Source organism: Paralichthys olivaceus, chromosome 21, assembly GCF_024713975.1.
Source record: "Paralichthys olivaceus isolate ysfri-2021 chromosome 21, ASM2471397v2, whole genome shotgun sequence".
In the NCBI taxonomy this organism is placed as follows: domain Eukaryota; kingdom Metazoa; phylum Chordata; class Actinopteri; order Pleuronectiformes; family Paralichthyidae; genus Paralichthys; species Paralichthys olivaceus.
Window position 1 is genome coordinate 17,078,665 of NC_091113.1, and position 26,324 is coordinate 17,104,988.

A 26,324-nucleotide genomic window follows, 5' to 3' on the forward strand; every position below is an offset into this window, starting at 1 on the left:
GAGTTGCACAAACTTTCTCCACCTAATTATAATTTGTGTGCATTTGCTCCATGCTCTGGTTTTGTGTCACTGGCAGAGTGGATTGTGTCTGGAGTGTGCAACTGCAGCACCACCTGCCAGCCTTATCTGTCTATTACTCACAAGTCATAGTGCAGGGATGCCCCAGAGTTCACCGACACTGATGAAGAAGTTTTTTTTTTTGTCTTTTTTTGCTGGATTCACTTTTTATGAAGGTCGTAGATCTCTGCAGCATCCCTCTGCCCGAAGAGGATTACTACACAGCAGAGAATCATTACTGTAATATAACACACATTGCTTTGGGATAGAAGTTATGATGAGCCAAAACGGCCACAGTCCATTGCCTCTGACTGTGTTACTGCACAAGGAACTGTCGTTAATTCAAAAGGGCAAGAGCCCCCTTTTGAAAACTGATTCATGAATGCATAATTTAAAGTTATACTGAACCACCCTCTTCCACGATTATTTTCTTATCAGATGAAAAACTGTTTTACACACATGACCTTGCATAAGCACGTAGCCATTCCACTTACCACACACACATAACCTTGTACTTCTATCTTAGTGAGGACACTCGGCATGAAGCATTCCCTTGCCCCTAACCTTAACCATCACGACAAATGCATACCCCTACTCCTCACCCTGACCAGTAAACCTACACCTAAATTTAAACCTGATTCTAATCCTAAAACCAAGTCTTAACCGTGAATCAGCCCATTGGAAGTGATTCAGAAAGTAGGGACCGGCCCAAGTGTCCTCACCCCGTAGGTTCAAAATGGTCCACACAAAGATATCTGTATAAGTGCACACACAAACACACAATTTCCCACTTTTCCAAGTATATAATCTGAGCTTTTGTCAGAGAAAATCCGCGCAGGAATTTGATCACATTATTTCACAGACTTGAACTCATGAACCCTTTCAGCTGCTGCCCCTGAAACACACACAAACACACATGGAGCAGCGAAATAACTGATGGTGACTCCGTCTGGTTTAAGCCCCCGTATAAAACCATGTCTGATAGTCAGAAATCCTTTTGAGGATAAAAAGCTTCACAGCTTAATCCAGTCCATTGCCTGCACAGCAGAGGTAGTCATGCAGGACCCCAACCAAGACTGGGTGAGTCAAGCAAGTGCACAGTTATGTAATGTGATATAATCTGCTGTTTTAGATGATGTACTGCATAGCGAGAGCTCTTTCTTTCCAGCCACACCAGTGACATGATACAAAGTGATAGCAATGTCACACTGTCGCTTCCTCATCCTTAAAACAACATATGCTGTTGCTTGGGGTGCTCCACAGCATGAGACCCAGCACTTAACCTATTGCTGAGTAGTCAACCTGCAGACATCTAAGCCTTCTTGTCACTGGCATGTTTATGCTGATGTATTGGTTGCTGCTCTTAGTTTATGTATTTATCATTTATTTGAATCCTTTGTACATGGGAATGGGACAGATTGCAAAATGAATCCTTTTTGGGTTTGATGACGTTATATGAATCTGAGCACCGCCACTTAAATATCAAACAACTTTTCAAAGATGAAGAATTAGGGTCTCTCTGTGTCGGCCGTGTGGGTACAGAGATGCTTGTCTGACAATGTGTAAATAAACTGTATAAATATAAGATTAATTTGATTAAAAAAAACGGGGAAAAAATCCCTTTAAATGACATTACATTGATACGGCTTTCATCACTTCTTCAAGACTGAATGATGCAGTAATTAAACCTCTGTTTAAACTCTTGACCCAGGTGTTTGTTGACCTGCATCCTACCTGATGGGATGATTTCCACTGGAATCATGTTGTGAAGATTTTCAGTCAAGATTTGGATTCCAGCACAGGACTGGTGAAAGTTATCAACTCAGATTCGTCTACACTCACGAGAGAGATCTTAGTGCTGTGTGCAACACTAGAGACCACAGGAAGATATAAGGATTGAAGGAACCAGACTGCACTGGTTTTTAATTCCACCTCCTTACCAACACAAAATCGAGAGAGAAATCATTGATTGTGTTAGCAGTTGTACATGTCTTAGGCTGAATGGTAGCAACATATCCAGCTGGCTTAATGTCCATAGTCCTGTTCTCAAAGCTAACTAGTCAGTAGAGTATTCTTCATCTTCTCATCATTAATATTAAAATAAAGGTTGTACTGCACATCTGCAATACAATTAATGACAGAGCTGTGTTGCATGTAGTTGTCTGGTTGCAGGCCTATGCTTCCCTCTGCTGGACAACAGTGAAATGCAAAACCCCTCTCGACTGTTTTCTGTGTTCTGATTTGATTTAACCGTGGCATAGAGAACTTATGTTACATGGAAAACAATTACACCAGCTATTTCACAAAAGGCAGCTCCCACCTTTGTTTGGAGGCAGCTGCCTTTGCTGTCTGGGAGCAACTGCTGCTGTTTGTGACTTATTCTGGGAGATTTGATGATTAAGAAGCTGCAGACAATAACGGTGTCATCCTTTCACATTTGTTCTTTTCTACTTTCTGTGCTATGTAATGTGTTTTAAAAAGGCAGAATTACCAAATAAATATTTCCTCTTCTTAATATCCAGATAAATTGGTTTTCAAGAAATGTTTTTGGGGTTTAGTTCACTTTAACATGATTTATTAAGTATTTTATGGGTCCATGCCATGTTAATTCTTTTATTTAGTCTACTGATCATTTATAAGACATGTCTGTGCCACACTTCAGACTCCTAACAGCCACACAGAACAAATAACATTATAATATTGTTTTCAAAGCCAAAGAAATCCAGTCTCCATGGAAAAAGAACTTTACTCGTCAGCACATAATGTAGATGTTCTGCTGAACTGATCTGCAAGTGTATCTGTTATCTCTGCCCTGGGGACGAACATGAAGACCACGACAGAGTGTCCGCTCCAGCAGAATGGACTGAGAGGCAGAGAGAGCTCTGGCTGAGGAGACAATCCAGCAGAGACTCCAGGACAAAGAGAAAGATAAGAAGCTGCTTCAACAGGAGGTGGAGGCCGTCAATGGCTCTGCTAAAAAAAAAACAGTTGAGAGTAAGAAGATCTTCTCTGAGCTGAAGCAGCAGATCCCAGAAAGACTGAAGCTGAGCTTAAGAGGAAAGATGAAGCAGCTCCCACAGACAGAGGATCACAACCAGTTTCTACACAACTACCCCTCACTGTCACCACCCAGTGAGTCTACACACTCATCCAGCATCAGTATCCGTCCTGTGAGGACACGACAGCGGCTGTGTTACAGGTCAGAGGTCAACTACAGGACATTCTGAGTGAGACAGATTTTACAGATTGTGTCTCAAGTGGATGTTTACCCGCCACAACCAGAGCTCAAGACCAGAGCTGACTCATTGATAAAGAGAGAAAAACTGTCACCGATAGGCCTCAGGTCCTGAGTAGACAAGAATACAAGAATATCAGCAGAGCAGGGAACTCACTTGAATGTAGATTTGGATACAATGATAAATCTTGGTCATGATCCACAGCTGACTTCTGTAAACTCAAATAGACTCGAGTCATTTAAAGAGCAGTGATCTAAATTCTGTGTTTAAATCTTTGACTTATTTTGTCTCCGTGTTGGTTGCTCAAAGTTTGTCGTTGTGATGTTTCTGCTCCGCACAGAGATTGACTGTCAATCAACGACAGACGGCACTTTGACGTCCTCTCATCGGTTTTTTTTTTTTGTTAATGTTTGAGTTTGCTGAGCTGGAGCCATGTTGCATCTCACTGCTTGTTGCTTTAAGGTGCCAAAGGTTGAGTGAAGCTTTCTTATTTCTCCTTACACAAGTGCAATCTGAAAACTGATGCACAACCACAAGAGGGCGCCTTTATCCTGTTGACAGGATGTGGTGTGTGTTTCATTTGTCAGGCTGGACTTTGTTCGTTATTATTTTGAAGAAATATGAAAATTCATGAATCAATTTAAAATGCTGCAAATCAATAATCAATATTGAAAAAAGATTGAAATGAGAAAAATTGGAAATCTTCACTTCACTTATTAAATAAATGATCAAATTATTATTTTGAATAATTTATACTTAAACATATTTGCTGAGTATATTTTAATTAATTAATTAATTAAGAGATGTTGAGTTTAAAGTAATTAAGAGGTGTGTGTGAGACAGCTGAGGAAAAGGAGAGGATGGGGGACGTCTCTGAATGGTAGACCATGTGTCAAATTCTGGCTCTCTTAGTGCACACGGCCAGAACAATAGTGAGTCAAAGGCTCAGACACCTAGAAAGCCATGCACAGACCCAGGGACCGTCACACAACCTGGCTGCAGCTCCACCAAGGCAGGGACCATCTCTTCCAGCTCTCTGTACATTGACTAACTTCACAAGTTCTGTTGTTTTTACTGGTATCTGTTCAAATGTGAACACTATCCAACCCTATTAACCAATTCAGTGCAATAAAAGAAAGTAAATGAACATTGCATTGTGTTTATTAACGATAAGGGAAAAGATTACAACCTCTGTTGCCTTGCCAGTTGGGGGTGTTTATTTTCTCCACAGCTCTCTGTGTAGACAGAATAATATCGGAACGGTGACTTCCCTGAAACAGGTTTCATACATACTCTCTCCTCAGAATAGCCTGAATGATATGACCTGTGTGCTGTCACATACTGTATGTCACATTCAACATGATATATCTCATTTAGATCACGTAAATTGTGACAATTAAAAAAAAACAAAAACCCCAACCCTTGGCAGTAAATGTAATGAAACATTATATTTGGGACACGAATGTACATAATAAAAAATATTTTCTGTGTACAAAAAAATGTACTATCAATATAAAACTAATCGACACTACAAAACAGACGACAATGCCATAGTTAGCGGAACAAAGAAAACGCACTTGTATTGCTTCACTTATTCATCTGGAGATTATTGTCAGTTGATAATGCATTACGCAGCATTTCACGCACACTAACACAGTAGTAAAGCATCCACACACAGTAATTAGACAGTACTGCGAGCACGACACATTTAACGACTAGTGCTAATAAACAGCAGTAGTAAAAACTACAGATTTGTCTTCTGTTGGTATACAGAGGGGTCCTCTTGGTTTTCGAAGTCGGGGGTCGAAATTTCAACATGAGGGGTCGCTCCAGTTGCAACCTCCAAATTGGAAATTGTGAGCTCCGAGGTTTAGCGGAACGCGGCCTTTATACTCTGGAGGCTCTCACCCCGACTTCTGTGTTCACACCATAGACTTGTTCAAACATCAAGTCTCAGGATCCTGTAATAATAATAGTAATAATAACAACTTGGGTTTATATAGCTCCTTTCAGGGTACCCAAGGCCCTTTAAAGAGAGAAGAAACAATGATACAATAATAAAAATGAAACAAACAAGAACACAAGATAATAGTAATGCATAATAATAGTAATAGCAATGGTTGGCTAAGGCTAGAGTCCATAAACTGTGGTGAACAAGTGGGTTTTCAGGAGTTTTCTGTAGAAAACACTGGTTTCCAGTGATCTGATTGGTCAGCAGTTGGGTTGTTGACAGGTCTGGAGAAGGTTAGAGGTGCTGCATAATTTAAAATATGTATTAACCACAGATTGTGCCTTGTAGCACAGTCCTGATGCTTCCGGGACACAGCAGTGCACAATGAATCCCACCACCACGCCCTGTGATGGATCACAGCTGACACTTAGGAGGGGTTACTTCTCTAAAAGTCGAATTAAACCTCTCAGATCGGCCTCTACACCTCCGCGAGCTGTGGCTTCCTATTTCAAAATAAAACCACACGCACGGCGCTGCAGCACAGGCCCGCCCACTCCCCCCCCCTCTGAGCCAATCAGAGCACCGAGCACCTCGGCGCCGTCCAATCGCCACACAGTACGCTCGGCTCGGGCAGAACGCTCCCAACATGGCCGCCGCTGCCGCACGGTGAAGGATCTGGAGTGGGATTTTTTTTTGTGTTTGAGGGAGAAAGTGACAAATACACGCTCCTCCGAGGACATCAACGACGAAGCGCGAACAGGAACAGGTGAGCTCGCGGACCCGCAGTGTGTGTGTGCGCGTGGTGGGACCGGGAGCATCTGTCCGTGTCCGCGTCTGTCTTTGACATGAAGGACAGGGGGGACGATCAGATTCCAGACGCTGCGTTAACACTCAGCACTCCAGCACAGCCATCATTACATGGGTTGTTTTTTTCCCACCAGACCCGAAGCAACAACCTAACTATCCGTCGTGTGGACGGTTTGGAATACAACACAGCGTGTGTAGCTACCTGTGACTCACTCCTAAACGCTGGCAATAGAATCCAGACCCAAGGGACACTCCTTAAAGCTGATATATCCTGACATTCAGTGAACATATCACTAATGTTGACATGGCACAACTGGAATAACAGGGATGTGAAATAACTGATTTGTTCTGGCAGCTTCAGGATCAGGGCAGGTCGTGGATTCAAGTGATCCATGACAGTGGATCACAGGGACACATTGTTTTTTAGTAGCATCTCTGATATCCCTGCTATGATCAGTCAACATGTGGGAAGGATTCTTCTCAGTTATTGTTGTAGAGAACTTGTAGAATCGATTTCAAGTTGCCTTCACTTTAAAGTCTGGTCCCTCTTGTGGGTCCCCATTGGACAGTCTTGCGATGCAGTCAGTGCACCTGCTCACCCTTCAGTGTGTCTGCAGCGTTTTGTTTGGAGGACCACTCTCAACTCTTTGCCAATGGAGACTGCTGACTCTGCAGTTCAGTGTGGGGGGGGGGGGGGGGGGGGGGGGGGGGGGTTTGTGCCAGAGGAACCTGCATATGTGGTCAGAGTGAACGGGCCTGGTGTCAGATTCAGGGCCTCGGTCTGCTTTTCAGTTGTGCTGCCGTGCACTCGTTAATACGAGTTGCGGACTGAGCCTCCCCACGCTCACAGATGTACACACCTTCGTTTGGTGACAAGCTGACAGAGATAAAACGGAACGTTTTACACAATTCGGATGATTTAATCTCATTTGTTGTGACATCGGAGATGAAGACTAACGGGAGAAGAATGGCAGTGTTAAGCTGAGACACAGCAAGAAAGTAGCTGATGCAGTTATTGATGCCCGAGCAGGATGTGTATAAAATTGCATCGTAATGTTTGGCCAACTAAAGCTAAACATCAGTGGAGATGGGTTTACCTGGCTTCTGATGACTAACTAGCGAGGCCCTTTGACTTACACAGCCCAAAGTCAAGAAAGTATCGGGTCGGCATCTGTCTTGCATCATTTGGCCTCTTTTTGCTTTTACCAATGATGTCACTTCCTCTTTTTCTTTTCTTCATTCCCTCCAGTAATGTCCTCTTCACTTTCCTCACTCGTAAGGGCCACACTGAATGGCGAGTTACTTGTCGTCTATAGCTAGCTGCAAGTTCCAGCTCTGTTGGTTCGTGTGTGATGTATTTAGGCATCCAGGGAGCACTGTAGCAATAATAGACATGCCATTCTTCCTATTATAAGTTTGTGTACCGTCAAAATCATTTTTAGGGTTTTAATTTTAGTGCATAAAAAGGAAAGTGTTGCTTTAAAGTCACAGGGGGGACATGTTAATATGTTAAATGTGATTTACACAAGGGAAGGTCTCTAATTAAACTTGGCCTACATTGCAGTAAAATACTGCAGTGTAGGTCTATGAACATGTAATTAGACATGCGTATTAATTGATTTGTGTTTTTTGTGATTTATCCATAGACCTCTGTGGCGACCCAGAAGCTGCACCTGGGAAACGGTTAACCCTCCAAACAACAACTCCATATCCCAAAGTACTCTGCTTCTCTACCGATCCCTGCAGGTGTGGGTGTGCCTCCTGTCACACTGGCAGGAAAGACAAGGCGGGAGGTGTTGCCGGGTGGGGTATCAGGGCTGCACCCACCTGCCTTCTCCATCCTCCTCGAGCTTCAGCTTCCATTGGCGGTGGGCTGAGAGGGATTCGGCCGAGAGCCTTGAGCGTGTGGCCTTTGACAGGGTCTGCCAGGTGGCATAAGGCTGGTTGAGGAGCAGAGCATGTTGAGTGGTTGTGGTTGCCATGGAGCTGCAGGATAAGAAGCAGGTAAGTCTAGTTGCTTAGCACAGTATGTGCCAATGCTACCTAAATGCCCCTGAGGTGCAGAGCTGTTTACCAAACAGGTAGGGCCCTGTGATTCAGGTTGGTGTTTATTTTGTCCGTTCTTTTAAGAGTTTTAATCCTGACTTCAGAAGTTCTCTTTAGTATTAGTCAACATCCTCTATTTTGTACCTCATCCTCAATTTTTACTAATTGTTTCATGAACTAAAACTCTGTAAATTTATCTTAGTCAGAGAAAGCCATAGATATTTAGTCCGTATTTACCTGCATAAAACACGTTTCACTGTAGTCTTGAAATTAGTATTTAAATCAAACTGATTTTTGGCCAAAAGAAAATTGAGAATAAGCCACAGTATTAACCAAAAAGAAACCCCTTCAGACTCAAGACAAATCCTGTACATAAGGAGCACAAACCCTTAAAATCTATATTTATATATACACACAATTCTGTTAAAACTAGTTTGCTACTTCCCAATATAAACAAACCTGTCAAAAGCAAAAGTTTAGCCAATTTCGCTGGCTGGGTCACTGACTGCAGTGAGGATAAATCTCCATCCTAGAGATTTTCTTGAAATGGTACAAAAGTTGACTTGGACTCAAGGACAGACTGTTTCTTGCACATTTTTGTAGGTTTATCAGATTTTCAGTAAGTAATGGTAAAATTGTATTCGTCAACTTAATGAATCTGGGAATGCTTCTTCAACAAAGCTTCAGCTCAGTCATATGGGGCAAGAAACACAAGCTGTCAAATCACAATTTTAGCAGGTCAAACTGACAGTTATAGCGTACCAGCAATACTGGTGATATTACCTAATTGCACAGAAGAAGTGTGCACACAATGTAAGGGGAAGTACCAGTACCAGTTTTTTGCTTGCCTCAAAGTTTATTGCATAAATTAATGGATCGTGAAAGAAGTGATTACACTAAGTGGTTCACAAACAAAGTGACTGATTCCACTGGGTGTTTGTCAAATGCTAAATCTAAAAATGATTGTGGTGACAAAAAAGTCGAAGTTGTTAAAAGTTGTTATTTTTGATTGAAGTCTAGTGAATCTATAAAATATTTTTTGGTAAAGGAACATTTTAAGAGCTATTGATGTTTCTCCTTAAAGATCCTCAGTGTTACACACAACCTCACTACACATCCTCCTGTTTCTCAAGGACTCACGTCGTCCTGAATAACTTTCAGGCATTTTAGTTTCGCCATCTGAAGGGTCGAAAGATCAAACCTCTTCAGTCCAACACAAAGAGGCGTTTCACAACCAGGCAATGCTGGGTCAACATAATGAGAGTAGGAAATGAAATGTGGCTGCCACTGACCTCATACTCATCAAGCTGGAGGAAGAGCTTTTTTCCCATCCTCTTTTATCTTAGAGTTCCCACCTATGTGCTGTGTTGTGTTATATAACCCTTCATTGATAACAGTACAGTCAGAAAACTGAACCTGCCCCTCTCTCAAGGAGACAAAATGTCCAGCTTCAAGCTGTACATGAAGCATTGCAGTTAAGCTCCCACCTATGCAACAGCAAATCAGGTCAGTCCTTATTGAATTTACTTCAACTCGATATGTCATCACCTAACTCATTTAAACTTTAACACAGCTTCCACTTTTCCAACTTATTCTTCTGCACATACATTCAAATGTAAGCTCACAATACAGCACAGCTTCCTCAGCATCCTCACTTCAGAGTCTTCAGTCAGTTATTTACCGACGCTTTAATGTGTAAGTAACTGCAGTAGCTAAGGGTTGAAATGTAACTCATTTTAACCACTTTCCATAGTGACATTTTAGTCTGTACTGCGTACCATAATATATAATAATGTTTAAATTGACCTTTGCATACAAGTTAGCAAGATATAAAGTTACTAATAAGTAAAGCTGTGCTGTCAAAATTTAAGGGATAGTTGACTCATTATCTACTCACCACTGTGCTGATGGAGGGGTGGGTGCAGTGTTAGAGACCCCAAAACACTTTTTGCGCCTCAGGGGTAAACAGCATTGCAGCCAAATCAATACAGTTGAAGTAAATGGTGGCTCCTACCAACATGCCCCCTGTGCATGACCTTGGGCATGACATCGGATGAGAGCTTGGGCAGGAGTTTGTGTGGAGTGGGTCCGGTGTGTGTTCTGGACACTTGGATGACAGGAGCAGTACGGAGGCGTATTTTTTCCCGGTTGTTTTTCGACATTTGAAAAATTGATCACCAGTTACTTCAGTTGTATTGGATTTGGCTGCCACGCTGTTTACCCCTGAGACTCCAGAAGTGTTTTGTGGATTGAAACACTTCACCCGCCCCTCCATCAGCACAGTGGTGAGTAGATACTGAGTGTATTTTTCGGTTTTAAGGACTATTTAAGGAAAGAGAAAAGAGTTTCCTCTTATCATCCAACAACACCACTGAATTTTCTATAGCCTGCCAGAAAAACATTGGTAGTCTTGTTGACTGTACTGTCCTCTCTACCAATTCTCTGTATGTATGCCTGCATCATTGCAAAAATATGCTAAGCTGGAGAGAATGAAAAGGCCAACAGGGTTAAACAGGCCTGGTTGGCATAGTTCCTCACATCAAAAGAGCTTCTCATCCTCCCTCTGTTATTCACCCGCCGCACCCCCGAATGAAAATGAACTGAAAGAGACCTGGTCCGTGCCAGAGAGACGGCCAAACGGGGTATTTCTGAATTAAAGGCCAGCTGGCAGCGAGCAGTGCGCTGACGCTGGACTCTTGTTTTCTGCATCACAGCGACAAAGCAAGGCTGGGTGAGGTTTTGCAGCATCACCATCTCAGCAGGCAGCGTCTCCAGTTAGTTCACTCGCATGTCGAGAACTTGTTACTGCAGTGTAATAATTGTCATCATGTGGCACAGCTGCGGTTACACATCGCCCTGTTAGCTCAGCCGGAGGGTTACAGATTCTGAAGAAGCAGCGCAGGGCAGTCATCGCGTTGGAAGATGAGAGAGGGGATCTGTCTGTGGAAGAGCCGTGTGAGTTGTCTCTTGCTTGTTTCTGCTCAGTCCGTTGCTGAGCACATTTTTCTCAGTGGGTAAACAAATGCAGCAAAACTGTTGTTTGTGTAGGTGAGCGAATGGGTGATTACTTGGTGAGCCTCCACAGTTAATATAGAACCTTGCCAGAATGTAGACATACTCTGCTTTACTGCTCAGGCTCCTCGCCTCTCTGCGCATTGACGTATGTCTGGAGGATTTTTGTTGAGGCATTGTTACTCAGGGGAAATGAGAAGATATTTATAGCTTGGCTGTGTGGGATGTACCGCTTGAAAGCAGAATCCCTTGTGTGCGATTTCATATTTGTGTATGTCTCTCAGTGTGTGTGCGTGGGCCTTTGTGCACACAGATCCTCACAGTGACATGGAGTGTGGGAAAAGGTTACTTTCCCATTAGAGTTAGAAATGGCTCTGTTTCCCTATCTATTATAAACTGATTAATTTCCTCTTGACACAACCACCGCTATTTAGTATTAGTATGGTCTATGTATATTGTTATATTATATTATAATATAATATAATATATTATTATATTGTAAACAATCACTTAGTTTATTATTAGAATTATATATAGAATTGAATGATAGCTATTTTGACTTCAATTCTGCTTTACTATTCGTTGTTCTGACATTTTATAGACCTGATCATGAATCAGATAACTGCAGTAAAAGGCCCATGAAATAAAACAATTACTCGCTCTGTATTTTAAGCCTTTTATATAAAAATATGTGTGCAAAGTGGTTTAAAATGAATTATGACTCATCCTGCACTCAGGGATGTCAAACATATATAAGGTTTTTGTCATCATTATATATGGCCTCTCTCCAAAAAGGATTTGATCATTGTCGTGTTCGTCTGTTTAATCCCTGTCCAATTCATTGGTTACGTCCGCAGGCGTATGAAGAGGTGGTGACGTCCTCGCGAGCAGAGAGCTGTTGACTTCCCCTGTTGAGTAGCTACTCACTATCATATCTGGCGTTAGGGGTGTGCAGCACTTTCCACATTATTGACTACTGTAAACTACCCTCCATCGCCTTTTACAACATGTTGAAACAACATGTTGTTTTGCAGTTCATGCCGTTGTAAATTTAAGATGGGACTGCCGTCACCTCGGTTGGCGTTTGAGTGTGAGGTGCGAGGTTGGGTTTTTCTGATCACACCACCAGCTTTAAGATAATTATACGTGCTGAGGCTTCCTTGCCTGTAAATTGGTACCTTAGCACGGTGCTGAGCAAGTTAAAATATTGTAATTAAAATATATTTGTTTAGGGTAGAAGGATGGTCAGTTGTTGCTGACTTACAATACTCCAGTGGGTGTGAATGGTTGTCTGTCTTATCCTAAAGTTTAGCACCATATCAGAGGTAGTCTCTGTCCATAGTAACACATCTAAAAAAGCATATCGCCTAACCGTTCACACACACTGTCCCTTTTCCTGTAAACCGCTAGCAGATTGTCTACACTGCAGTTCATTGCTTGGTTTTCAGAAAATAACAAGGAACACTAATTTTAAGAATCAGGGCAGTTATTTCTTTGCTTGGACCGACACAGAGGTGGAATAGACAGTATTTGTGAGAAATGTTTTGCCCTCACCACTGGTAGTTGAGTCGGACTGATAAGACCCAATCAGAAAGAAATTGTGGGTGTCTACGCCATAGTTTGAGTTAATGTCTTTCCAGACTAGAACACAACCCCAGAGTTTATAAACTTAAACAGGGCCTGCACACTTTTCACAAGGGACTTGAACCAGTGTGGACATCAGGGGTAAAAATGTAAATGTAAAAGATGTGATGCATGTTAAAACTAAAACAGGTTTGTGTGGATGTAGCCTGTCAGTCTTTTGATTGATTGGAGACCCCTGTGTACACTCCCTATTGCCCAATGTCAGCTTGGAAAGACTCCAACCAACATGACCTTTACGGATTTATAAGCAGATTTATTTAAAGTTATAGCCTATTATGTAGAATTTGGTGGCAGCATTCACAAACTATTGAGCGTAATGCTGCGACATTAAGAAAATGTGACAAAATGAATGGTTCTGAACACCTTGTGAGCCAACCAGTTTATGAAGGGGTTGTTCAATGTGTTGTTGCAGGAGGAGGATGCTGTTACTTATGGCCTGTCGACTGGCCAGGCTCTGGCGAAGCTCAGAGACCAGCTCAGCAACTTACTGGAGCAACACCAGAGGGCTGCACACAGACGAACCTCTGCAAAGGTATACATTACACACACACACACACACACACACACACACACACACAGCCAGTTCTGTGGTTGTTCTTCAAATCAAAGTCAAATGTCTTTAATGACAGATACATATTATTTTGCTAAGTCTTCTTTCGCCATGTTTTCTTAGGAAAAGTGGGTGAATAGCTTCCTTTACCATGGCAACCGTCACTCCTGCCTTCATTGGTCTGGAGCTGCCCTCACTCTACTGGTGGTGTTGGGACTCGTATGTTGCTATGGTAGCCAGCCACAGGGCAGGTAGGTAACCTCGATTGAACTGTACAATTTTGGAATGTGTCTGATTCTATGAATTAGGGGCGGGGACTCTAGACTGCAAACCAAACTGCAAACCTTGTGGTACTGGGATGGTTCGGTTCTGTCTGGTCGGTCTGCGTAATACTGGACTTAGTTCAGAACAAAGATCCAAGATCACAGATTTATAGAAACTATATCCGCTGATTAGTCCGGACCAGATTTGTATGTACGCAACGGTTATAAATGACGCCCCTGGACTTAGTGTGGTGGTGACAATTTAATGTTTCTTAAAACTGTGTGTCATCTGCATAGAAATAAAACGGAATGCTGTAATTGAATGGAAGCATAGACGTGAGAATATGTCCCAGGATGTGTCCTCGGAGGACAACTTTTACAGGGCAAAACAAAACAACTTCTGTTTGATACAAGTCAAACCAATTCATGGCTGTCCCAGATATCCCAACCCACTTTTGAAATATGTCTGACAGTAATGCAGACTAATGTATCTGCTCTAAAAGTGATGTATTCACAGTGGTCAATTCCATACTGTGCTGGACTAACTGAAAACTAAATTAAATACTTTTTTTCTACTTAATTTGTTGCATGTTAATGTGTCATTCTGCCTTTTATTTCCACAGTTCTGGTATAGAGCTGGTGAACGCTGCAGCCCTCCTTCTCCTCTTTGTGCTCAACCTGCTGCTGGTCGGACGTCAGGAGAGGCTTAAGCAGAGTGAGATGGTTCGGCGCCTCAAGGGCATTATAACACAGCTCAGCGGTGAGTCAGGCGTGTTGACTCACCACTGTACATGTAGAATTATGGATATTGAAAAGATAATATTGGCATATTGTCCCATATTAAATGTTTTAACTGCTTTACTATGATGTAAAACTGGAATATAAATTGACTTACTATCTTTTGATAACTTGTTTTGTCTTCATTACTGCTAAATTCTGCTGCTCTTAAGGAAATAGGAATCATTGTCACTTTTCCGAATACAATGTTAATTGCACATTCAGTTTTCAAGGCTGTTCTCATTGCTTGATCTCCTCACTCATTTAATTAACAGTTTTTTAAATCCATCACTATTCAGGACCAGACTTAACGGGGAATCCCTACACTGCAAGAAATTGCCTATTTGAAATTAAATTAATTTTAAACATTAACTTCATTCAATAGTTAAATTTGCATCAAGACATGGGTCAAGCTATTTTTATTGATTGGAATCAATGACATTTTGACTTCACTAACGATGACTGAAACATAGCTCTGGTTACCTCATGACGTGTTTGCTGTATTCATGCAACGACATCCTCACTGTCTTTCCCTGTATTCCAGACTATCTGTCAGGGTGTGTGGGGGATGTGCACTGGTCTCTGTCACTGTACCCTGACCTCTACACACCATCATCTCCTTCGTGGTCCCTTCACTGGACCTTCCGTGACTCCCAGATGGTCAATCTGCCTGTGAGTCTGCTGGTGGAAGGAGACATCATCGCTTTGAGACCTGGTCAAGAGGCATTTGTATCACTCAGAGGCATTAAGGTGAGTAGATACATATATAAGACCTATATGCACACTCTTGCTTTCTTTGATTATACAGTAGCAGTGAAAAAAAATGTAGTCAATTCATGGCTGTAGTTTAATTCAGTCTCAAATGCTTGGTTGAAAGAATAAAAATGGAGGAGAAGAAAAGTTAAAGGCAACAGAGCATCATGGGAGTTCATGTTTCTCCCAGTATACAGTCTTTGTGTTAAGATGTAGCATCACATGTAGCATCTCATTTGACAGTTTTGAGGGTAGCATCAGTCTCCTCACCTAACAAACTGTTCCTTTAAAACTAAAGCTAGATCCTCTCCCTCCTCAGGATGATGAACACATTGTGTTGGAACCCGGAGATTTATTTCCCCCATTCTCACCTCCTCCTTCCCCACGGGCCAATGAGAAGAGAGGACCCCAGAACCCCCAGCAACACCGCCTCTTCAGAGTGGTCCGGACTCCTGTGCTGGACACAGTCAGGTAGGGAACTTGGTCCTGTCGGGTCTGGGTCTTGAGCGCTAGTTTGCACAAATCTCTATATATTTCATGTACTATTGAAATCAGAGACTATATAATATTTAAGAAATAAAAAATAGATTTCCAGAATAATTTTGTAATATTACAAGCGATAAATTGCAAGAATAAAATCCTAATTTAATGAGAAAAAAGTAATAATATTACGAGAAAGAGAGACATTTTCTTTAGGGAATAAGCATCAAGGAGAACTTATGCTCGCTGGAGTTCCACTCTCTCTGGACCCAAAATCTTAAACCAATCGTTTCCTCCAAGTCTGTGTGGTTCTTTCTTCAGAATAGTTTTTTGCCCAGTCTTTATAAAGTCCCACGTATGATAACATGGTTGAGCCCAAACATTAAGTATATTGTTATTTTTGAAACATATATTCAATGATCTTATGATATTCCCCCTCAGACGTAGCACCTAGGCTTTACTCTTGTACAATATTGATTTTTTTCGACATTTTCTGTTTTCTGAGTTCTCTGGATGAATTAGTTTTTTGATGTTTTGGTCCTTTTATCTTTTTATGTTTTCAACAGGAACAGTTTGGAGATGGCGCTGTCTCGGCCGATCACAGTTCTAGATAATGAGAGGTTCACAGTGCAGTCGGTCATCACCAAGATAGTCTCTCCTGTGGTGCTGGTGAGCAAATGAACACAATTATCAGTTTGCGACGACGTATTTGTAATCACTTGCTCTCTACGGAACACAACACGGATGCAAGTTGTGCCACCTTAACCTCATTGGTATGCTGACGGTCTGTGCCTTCAGGTGGCGTTCCTGCTAGTGAACACTGTCCGCTATTTTTGTGACACACCCAGCCTCACCCCGGCCTGCTACAATTTCTTTCAACTGCAGGTACAATCATTCAAACAACTACAGACTCACAGCGAACAGAGACTGTGTGCAGAATTTTGACTTTGTGCACTTAAGCAGATTGTGCGAACACGTGCAACAAGCCTGAATGAGAACCACATAAAAATCTTATAGATGAAATGATAGATGTGTTAAATATGTGTCATTGTGTTTGCAGTTGATGGGTGTCCTTCCCATCTTGCCGCTGCTCTTCCCTGTCATGTGGGTGCTGGTGAACGCCTTCGGAGAGGCCAGGGTCCTCGCAGAGTTCAACCGGGTGTCACCAGCTGGTCTGGTGAGCTATAAACGCATTAATGCACAGAGTTCTCATATTGTGATGTGCACTGGCAGTAGAGACAGCTTCAGGTGCTAATATGGGGTTTTGTGTTTGTGAGTATGAGCCAATATCTAGACACACACACACACACACACACACACACACACACACACACACACACACACACACACTCACACACTCACACTCACACTCACACACTCTGTAGGGTTAGACTGATACCTTTGTTTAAATCCCAATGAAAAGGTCGATACCAACAGTCAGTAGTCCCACCTGTGATATGCTGAACAATAATAAAATGTATAATATGTATATATTGATCATATATAATATAATTATTCATTGATTACGTTTATATAAAGACTACGCAGGAATCGGACCAAAAGACAAATCGTGCCATTCGTATGAGCTCCAATTCCGAGACTCTCAGACCACTAATATGGCTGTGAGCTCCCTCACCCTGTTAGAGATGACACACCAAGACACATCGAACATGTCATCGGACATCGTTGACCATCTGTGTCCAGCTATCAGCGCTAGTTACTGCTGTGTCTTTGCACAAATCTGACTTTACTAGTTACGTTCTTTTTCCAAGGAATTAAAAGGTTCCTGCAGACCATGTTTCACCTGCATTTCCGTCGCAGTCTAAAGACCAGGGAGATTAGACAAATTAGCCTGACATATGAACGACCCGTCAGTTACAGCAAGTACTTCTCAGCCCAACAGGTGGCAGTAATGCAGAAGAGCACACAGCAACAATTACATTACATAAATCAAGCAACAATAAACATGGAGGGAATTTGAATCGTGCTGCTGTTGTCCGGATTTTCTGCTTTCAAAATGGGAGCATTGGAGTTAGTGCTGGAAAACTGAGTAAGGAAACTGATTTTAGAGCTATTAAAAAATAAATTCAAATCAGTCTAACCCTTAAAAACAAACATACACACATACATACATACACACAGACACACACACAGACACAGAGGAGACACAGCGAGGGCCTCCCTCTGTGTTTTAACTAGACTCTTCTCTTGCCCCAGCTTGCTAAGTTCTCTGAGGACACTCTAAGCAGCTACACCGAAGTGGTTTCCTCCCAGGTATAACCTCTCACTATCTCACACTCCTTCCCTACCCTCCTCCACTTGCTTGGCTCCCAACTCCACTTGATCGCACCTGTCTTCGACTCGCTCAATGTCCTCGCCCTTTGCAACTCCTTCCAAAGCTGTTTTCAGACATGAACTGTGGAGAATTGGGTCCGAACAGTTTGCCTTTTACATATGTAGAACGCAGCAGGAGGTGTCTGGGTCAGACGAGACAGAGGGAAAAATGTTCTGAATATTCAGGCGAGGGATGGCGCCTGGGTAGAGCATACAGGAGACAGGAGATGAATTATAAATTTGCCGTGGAAAACTCAGCGATCTTTTTTACAGCACATTGACACCATTGTCGGCTTTAATTGCCAAAAAGGTCTTGAATCTCGAAGCCTTCTACCTGAATGGCAGATATTTTTTGCGTCTGTCACGTGTTAGAAACATCTTCAAAACGCTCACTGGCTCGCTGTGAATTTTTCAGAAGTTTTCCTGCTGTGTTCTCACATGGACTCACCTGGACATTTTACCATGTGGCTGGCCCGGAAAACCTCTGGAAAATGTCCGGAGCGACTGACCTGGACGTTTGCGTTCTCACATACAGCCCCTCCGGAAAATTCCGGGAAAATGTCCGGCCTTCAGTGCATGTCTGAAAGCAGTTTATGTGAACCAGTACACGGCACTCATTGCCCTCCCACTTCCACCCTCCTCAACCTGAATCTTTAATCACCTCCTCAATGTCTTCGCCATTTCTTCATGGACATCTTCTGATTCAGGCCACCTCTATGATTCTCCATGTTTTCACCAGCTTTTTTTTGCTTCAGTTTGAGCACTTAACTTTTTGTGTGCATCATGTTATTTCCTCTGCTCTTTTTTTGACAATCAATCCTGCCTCTGTGAACATTTTCACATCTCGTGGATACATCTGTCTCCTCCACCTCTCACGGTTAATTCCTAAATCCTGCCATTGCCTTCCATGGTTGCTGGGCTGTAGGTCTCAAAGAAACTAAATGAATCCACAGTCCTCATTAGACTGAAACCATCAGTGTTTTTTTTCTGGCTTTGGCATTGCTCCAGATGAACTCATAGCCATTGTCAAATATAGAGAAGAGAATATGCTGAGATACTTTCTCATGAATTTGTCCATGAGCTTCCACCTCTGCCTGTCTGCCTACACTGCATGACTGAAAATGAGCCCCAATATGGGCCTGTCCTTGGAATTCTGTCTGTGTGTTCTTTCCTTGATACATAGGCTTCTGGCTGAGAGGCAAGTATTTTGGGTGCTTTGGATTTCAACAGATTTTTTATAATTTTGTCTGTAACTCTTTAAAATATCAACCTTGAAGTCTGATCTGTCTCTTAGCCAAACAACAATCATTATGTTTCAGGATGAGTACAGGCAATTTTATGAACTTAATAAATAATAAAACATTTAAACAAAAGGGAAAATTAACAACATAAACATTCTGCCATTGCAGACAGAGCAGTATGTCAACCCTGTCACCATTTGAAATGCATAAAACCCTTGAAGACATTTAAAGAAACTTGATTATTTATAATATTTTTAGGGGTTGCTACTGTGTGTTTGTGATGAGACAGCAGATTAATATTATGGAAGGGTTGTGGTGAGGCCTAAACAAAACAAAGGATCACATTTTAAGGACATGATGTTGTTTTCTAATATAATTTGTACAATGATGATAGAAATCAATAATTATAAATATTTTCGCTGAACAGAGCCAACTCTTAGATTTAAATCAAAATTTCACAACCTTATATTTAATGAGGAACATCAATTAACCAATAAGCTGACAATGAATGAACATTTATGCAGCTTTGATAATGAGCAGAGTAATGATCAATCAAAGCCATGAATATTGAGTTAAGGTAGTTTTTATTTACTAATTTGGCAGACGCTTTTATCCAAAGCGACTTGCAACTGGGAGACAACCCAAAAGCTTCAGTGCTGTAGGAGAGCCTGAAGATAGGACTAAATGTAAAACCTATTTCATTTGATAAAGTCTAGGAGATCAAGTAAAGAAGTGCGACAAAGTAAGGGCTGGTTAGGAATGGTAGAGCTGTTATGAATTAATTATATTGATGATACAGAATACAATCAGACATAAACTTTTCTCCTAAACCGTCCAGTTTAACCTTCTTAGTGGAGATGCTTGAAGCCTGTCCCTTTTAGTTGGATCCAAAGGGGTTGGGTGCTGACTCTACTCACAGCTTCCCAACAATATGATGCTCTCTAAGGTAGAGCAGTCGTGAAGGAACAATAGTCTGGAAGCAAGCCTGCTCGGCTGGAGATCTTATTTCAGCTGATGAAAGAGATATTTGGCCCGAGACAGGAGTTTTGAATTCTCACTGCTCTCTTCTGGGCCTTATGAAGTTTTTGTTGGATTAATTGGATAATTTCACTTTCCTTAACAAGACCCATTAATCATATTTATAACCCATGTGAAGTAATGAAAAGAAAGTAAAAGAAAAGTTATTGCAAACTTGTGTTGAGTCTTCTACATCGTTGTTGAAGAATTTTGCCCTTTTTTAAGAGAATGGTTTTCATTCAGTCTCATTGGAGGAGTTTTAAAAATGGTGCTCTTATTTACTGTGACACCAATTTAGAAAGGCCTCATTAGGCAGATTCTCTCAAACTCCACAAAAACTGAGATCTTCAGGTCTCTCTACAAAAGTTTGGATGCTTCAGGTCATGGTTTTTCCCAAATCTGAACCTTTTCCCCAGTCTCAGGTTGAGTCCTTTTGAACAGGTTATCGTTAAGGAACTCTCTGTATTTGGACGCATTCGCCCTGTCCTCAATCTGACCAGTCTCTCTGTCAATCCTGCGGAGAAGCACTCCTGATAGCATGATGCTGCTACCAGCATGCTGTCACTCTAGGGATAGGGCAGACTCCAGTCATGTTCCAGATGCTGTCTGAATAAGTTTAGAAAATATTTATAGATTTGTAAAAGGAGTTTAAATACTTTCTCTTTTAATATTTTATATATCCGACCAGTCATTGAGCCATGAAGTCAGTTTTGGATAGTACCTGAAGAGAGAGGGCAAGGAAGTGTTAAAGAGTGTTTCCCTATGCAATTTGTGATTGTTCGTTTCCCTGCTGAAAACTAATCCTGGATTTCATCCAAAAAATAATCAAAATCTGCACGGATAATTCGTAACACTCACAAAAATGCTGCCTCTTGTTCTTGTTCTAGCATTGTTGTATAGAAGCCTTGTCCCTGTTCTTTCGTTAGGATGTTGTCCAATCACAAAGCTGATCAGGTCATATGTCTGTTTTAGTGTCGGTAGCTTCTTCCTTGTTACTTAAAGTTGTTTTTTTCAAATTGCCTAGTTGAATCACTTAATTTATGATTGTCATGTTGCTAATAGTTGTGATTTTTATATATTTATTTATTGACTAATATACATTCTGTTTTTATTATGTGGTGGAAGTCTGTCCTCTAACTTATTGTATGTGTGTGTCTGTGCGTGCCTGTCCATGCAGGAGATGCTGCGTTGTGTGTGGAGACACCTCGTCCGTGTCCTAAAGGGAGAGTCCCAGACACTGTGCTACACTTCCAGCCTCTTACACACTCTAGGATCTGTCACTGTGAGTATAACGGGGCTGAATTTGCGCATATACATATGAGCTGACCAATATTACGCTTAAAAATCTATTGTTGATCTATTGAGAGTATTTTCGTCAAAATAAGCTTGTCTAGTCTTCACATAGGAATTCAATAAAATGATGGAATTCTTTGTGGGTAAGATCCTGACATGGTTTGTTGCTCAAACTAGTTATTTAGGGGAAACAGATTTAGTAAATTGTAAAGTCAAAAGTTGTAAAGTAAACATAATACTAAAAATATAAAGGTAAAGATTAACCTAACATTCGGAAGTGCCATGATACATATTAGTGACAGCTGCATAATTGTGCTATATGGTTATATTGACATCTGCTGGCAAGTTATAGTAACACTGACAATGTTAAATAATGATACAGCTTGTAGTTGGACAGCGCTCTCCTTGAGTTGCTAGAGCTGCCATTAGTTTTTTTTACAAGATAGTCTAGGTAAGGGATATTCAGATGTTTCTGTCTCCTTTCTTTACAATAGGTAAAAAGTTGTGGGATTTGAAGTGCTGTAACATTACATGTGAAATAGATTCAGCAGCAACATTTTATCCAGTAAATCTCCTTATTGAATTCCAATGTGATTAACATTACAGGGAGGTAGGATTAATAAGTTAATTTAGTATCCGGGGATATTTCAAAATGGAAACAGTTTTAACAGAACTTCTTAGAATATATTTTGGCAAATAAATAACCTTTCAAAAAGACTTCGGATGTAGAAGTGAAGGCTTCTCCTCAGAAGCATGTGCTGATGTATTGTTTAACTTCTGTTTTGGATGTTCAGAAAATAAAACTGAAACATGTATTACATTTTGCTAAAGTAGTCATAATATACTCATATAAATAGAACCTTTCATGCAGGAAATGCCGCTGAAATGATTTACGACGAAAGAATAACATGCACTGAGTGCTTCATAAAAACAATAGACATAAAAGCACGTTAAGCACAGTTGAAGTGCACTGCAGCGTTGTGGTCGGGAACGGTAGAAACAATAACTGGGAGCTGCAATGTGACGTTTAATCATTTACTAGTAATCTGTACCGCAGGGATATTTGTTAACATTTGCTGAACTTACGTTAACAGGTGATCTTAGCACAAGTGGACAATGTTAATACTAAATCGTTGTGAAACACTAGGTGCACACTGCAGGTCAGAGGACATCGGATGAGTGGGTGGTCCTTCAGTAAGACTTGGGACATAGTGATGTTCACAGTGATAAAAGAATGTGGCAGCATGCATCTTGTGATTGGACCTAATGTGTCTTGTGTGTGTTCACACCTGTACTTAGAGCTGTTGACATTTGATCAGATCACCTGAGACAAATCTTAATACCACATCTGAACTGGGCCTTTTAGACAAAAAACTTGATCCTGAAAGCCAAACATAATACACATATTTTTAGATTCAGTTAATTACAGTTCCTGGTAATATCATTGTTTCTAATGTCTCTTGTAAACATACATCTTTAAAACTACTTACAAATTCAGCATCTACAGTAATCCAATAATCTTTATCTGATCAGTCATGGACACTTCAACACAGTTAATGATCTTTTACATGATCTTGCTTGTTTCTTCATTGTCATTTTGGTTTCCTCCTGTTGAGCCTCTCCAATCATTGGTGAAGCCTAAGGCCGCATTGACATCATACAAACCCTCACTATGCCCATGTACTCAGAAACATATTGGAGACTTGTTGGTGAGTGTTCAGTATGTGTTTAAGCCGTAAATGGTTTGTGTGTACGTGTAGGTGCTGTGTTGTGTGGACAAACAGGGTATACTGTCATGGCCTAACCCCAGTCCAGAGACCGTGCTGTTCTTCAGTGGACGCGTTGAACCGCCTCACAACAGCCAGGACGATCTCAGGGACGACCTGTCGGTCAACTCCTACTGCCGAGTGGAGACGGAGGATGACAGGGATGACGTGAGTGTGCGGGTTTGTGTTTTAACAGTTTTCAACGTCACCAGCAACTTAACCGTTTAAATTGTTACGAATAATTTGCATGATAATGTACGGTTTTGTATCTACCCCTGACTTGGTGTCATTGCTGTGCAGGTCGGGGAGGTGCAGGCCCTGCTCTGTCTTCCTGCAGAGTCCTCCACTCAGCTTGGGGAGGGGCCCGAGCTGAGCGAGACCTCACATGACACTATTTGCTCATCTGATACTCTGCGGCTTCGGCGTTCCTGCCAGCCCCCACATAGCCGAACCAAACACCACTCTGGATCCAACGTTAGCTTCAGCCATGACACTGAGGGAGGCGAGGACAACCAGGCCCTGGTAAAAAATGGACATGAATTTGAACAAGTGGTTGTGAACGCACGGAAAAAATGAACGAATCTGTAAATTGACTGTTTTGTAATGATGGCTTCTCATCTGGATTTTCTCAGGACTTTGCAATGGGCTGCCCGGAGACGGAGGCAGAGGACTTTGTGTGCGACTACCACCTGGAGATGCTGAGCCTATCTCAGGACCAGCAGAACCCAGCCAGCATCCAGTTCGATGACCTCTCCTGGCAGTGCCACCTGCCCTCCCTCAAGCCGCTGGGCCTCAACATTATGCTGAACCTCTGCAACGTCAGTGTCACCCAACAGCTCTGCCGCTTCTCTGACCACCTGTCCAACCTGGCCCTGCAGGAGAGCCACGGCACCGTGCTGCCAGTCTACGTACCCTGGGGGCTCTGTGAACTCTCCAGGCTCATAGGTGAGGTGGTGATGGCGGTGATTTGGCATCTAGAGAAACCTTTTCATACCATGACCTGGTTTGCCCTGTAGTACTGTTTTTTGTTATTTAGATGGTTTGGCATTTTCTTCAGAGGTTAAAGCTGATCTGACTCTCTTCCCACTCAGCATGAATTATAGATTGTGTTTTACCCCAGAATATAGTCCTTTACTTAAAATGTCTGCACTCTGTTGCCACTTTCAGACATGAGCTCTGCAAAATGTCCACACAATTGGGTTCGGACTTTCTCTCTGGAGTTTGTCTTTCGCACATGAACACTGCAGCAGGAGAGTCTCTGCTCTGATGCATTTACGTCAACACAGAAATCTGTGGAGCATTCAGGTGAGGGGTGGTGCAGGAGGCAGGACGTAACGAGTACTGGGGAGATCAAGTGTTTTTGGTTTACAGCACATCAACAGCGGTATCAGCCCTTATCACTAAAAGCTCTCTTGACATCTGTCGGTGTCTTCCTCTTGTCTAGCACCACTGGATATATATCTATATCACAGATCATCCAAAGTTCAGTGCATGTCTGAAGGCAGCTTATAAAACCATCTCCACTCTGAAACACTGCTCGTGGTTCTAATGATAAGTTAAGGACAGTTGGATTGATGGACAGCAGTGGAAGTACTACACTAGCAATAAGGGATGTTCATCATTAGCTGTGAGACCACTGATTGATGTTATTATGAGAAATGCAGAATAAAACCATCCTGCTTCACTCAGCTGCTGCACATATGGAATCCCGATGTTTTATTGTTTATGCTGCTATATCTGCTTGTGAAAATGAACCCCTTCTCTTAAGAATATTTAAATCTTTTTTGGTAAGTGTTGATGTTTGGTGAGTGAATCTATTGGTTAGGAAAAAAGTGCAAGTGAAGCAGAATTTGAAAAAAATCACATGGAAGCCGAACATTTCAAGATATTTCGATGAAGAGATGTGGACCGAGGGTGTATTAATTCATCCATACCTCAAGCACTCAACAACTGAAAGAGATAAAACCTGGTATACAGGTGCTCCACAGGGAAGTGCTTAACAAAACTGAAACTTGTCCTCAACAGCACCGCTGAATGGTGAATTATAAAGCTCTACATTCAGTACAATGTCCTCACTCTTCTCTTACCAAATGTTTATAGCTAGATTCAGCTCGTTTAATTCCCCATTAGCAGTTGAGAGTTAATCTCTTGAGCAGATTAGGGCTGTGATGTGTAGTGTTGTTGTTTTAGCCATTTCCCAGTGTTGAGGTGTTTCCCTGTGGGCACACTATGCACACTATTTTGAGACGCGACCTGGAAACGCTCCACTGACATGTAGGTTTAGAAAAAGGCACACACTGAAACAGAAGCTTTTTAATCATTAAAGGTACAGTGTGTAGAATTTAGTGATATCTAGTGTAGAAACTGCATGTTGCTGCTGAACACTCCTCACCTCACCCTCTCCTTCCAAACATGAAAAAGAAACTGTGGCAGCCTTTAATTGTCATAAAAACTCAAAAGGTGTTTAGTTTGTCCAGTCTGGACTAATGTAAAAAACATGGCAGCCTCTGTAGAGAGGGTCCCCTCCATGTAAATATAAAGTATTTAAATATAAAGGGTCTTTTCTGGGGTAAAGAAAACTACAATTCATACAATTGTGATGAAACGAACTAGTGAAAACATCATGAGGATTATTCTACATTAAATTTCTGCCAATTGTTCCCTTTCACCTAAATCTTACACACTGGACCTTTAATGTATTGATATAGAGATTTCAGTTATCCTTAAATCAAACAGGGCTCTAAACTGATGTGAAAGATCCTCAGTATCTAAAGTCTGTGGTGCAGTAACTCATTACCCTTGTCTTTCTCTTTTTGCGTCATGTGTTTGTGTGTCAGGCTTCACTCCTGGTGCGAGGGAGCTGTTTAAGCAGGAGAACCACTTGGCTCTGTACCAGCTGCCAACTGGAGAGAAAACCAAAGAGTTTACCTCCCGCCACCTTCATTACTTCACCAAACGGCAGCCTCCCATTTCTCACCTCATCTCTCTGTTCGTAAGAGACTCCTCCTCCCGTGAGTCCATGTTATTCTACTGCTCAGATTGTTTTCATTTGACATTTTAATTTCTTCTGACTGTACATAGTGCACAGTGTGTTAGA

General features: G+C 41.7%; 1 protein-coding gene across 6 annotated transcripts in view; it reads left to right on the forward strand.

Moving 5' to 3' along the window:
• The first annotated feature begins 5,869 nt into the window (after nucleotides 1-5,869).
• tmem94 (transmembrane protein 94) overlaps nucleotides 5,870-26,324 on the forward strand; it is a 34,858-nt gene continuing 14,403 nt past the window's right edge. The window contains exons 1-16 of one of the 6 annotated variants that reach the window (XM_020082868.2): nucleotides 5,870-6,010; nucleotides 7,698-8,055; nucleotides 13,166-13,285; nucleotides 13,427-13,554; nucleotides 14,190-14,326; nucleotides 14,888-15,093; nucleotides 15,416-15,567; nucleotides 16,143-16,245; nucleotides 16,375-16,461; nucleotides 16,637-16,753; nucleotides 17,794-17,850; nucleotides 21,346-21,450; nucleotides 23,222-23,395; nucleotides 23,528-23,749; nucleotides 23,860-24,172; nucleotides 26,065-26,238. In XM_020082868.2, the coding sequence (XP_019938427.1) occupies nucleotides 8,032-8,055; nucleotides 13,166-13,285; nucleotides 13,427-13,554; nucleotides 14,190-14,326; nucleotides 14,888-15,093; nucleotides 15,416-15,567; nucleotides 16,143-16,245; nucleotides 16,375-16,461; nucleotides 16,637-16,753; nucleotides 17,794-17,850; nucleotides 21,346-21,450; nucleotides 23,222-23,395; nucleotides 23,528-23,749; nucleotides 23,860-24,172; nucleotides 26,065-26,238 (2,119 nt within the window). In that variant the 5' untranslated portion in view covers nucleotides 5,870-6,010; nucleotides 7,698-8,031. Of the gene's footprint in view, nucleotides 6,011-7,697; nucleotides 8,056-11,004; nucleotides 11,053-13,165; nucleotides 13,286-13,426; nucleotides 13,555-14,189; nucleotides 14,327-14,887; nucleotides 15,094-15,415; nucleotides 15,568-16,142; nucleotides 16,246-16,374; nucleotides 16,462-16,636; nucleotides 16,754-17,793; nucleotides 17,851-21,345; nucleotides 21,451-23,221; nucleotides 23,408-23,527; nucleotides 23,750-23,859; nucleotides 24,173-26,064; nucleotides 26,239-26,324 lie in introns of those variants that run through there. The other 5 variants (XM_020082867.2, XM_069517358.1, XM_069517355.1 and 2 more) reach the window with 5 other exon arrangements.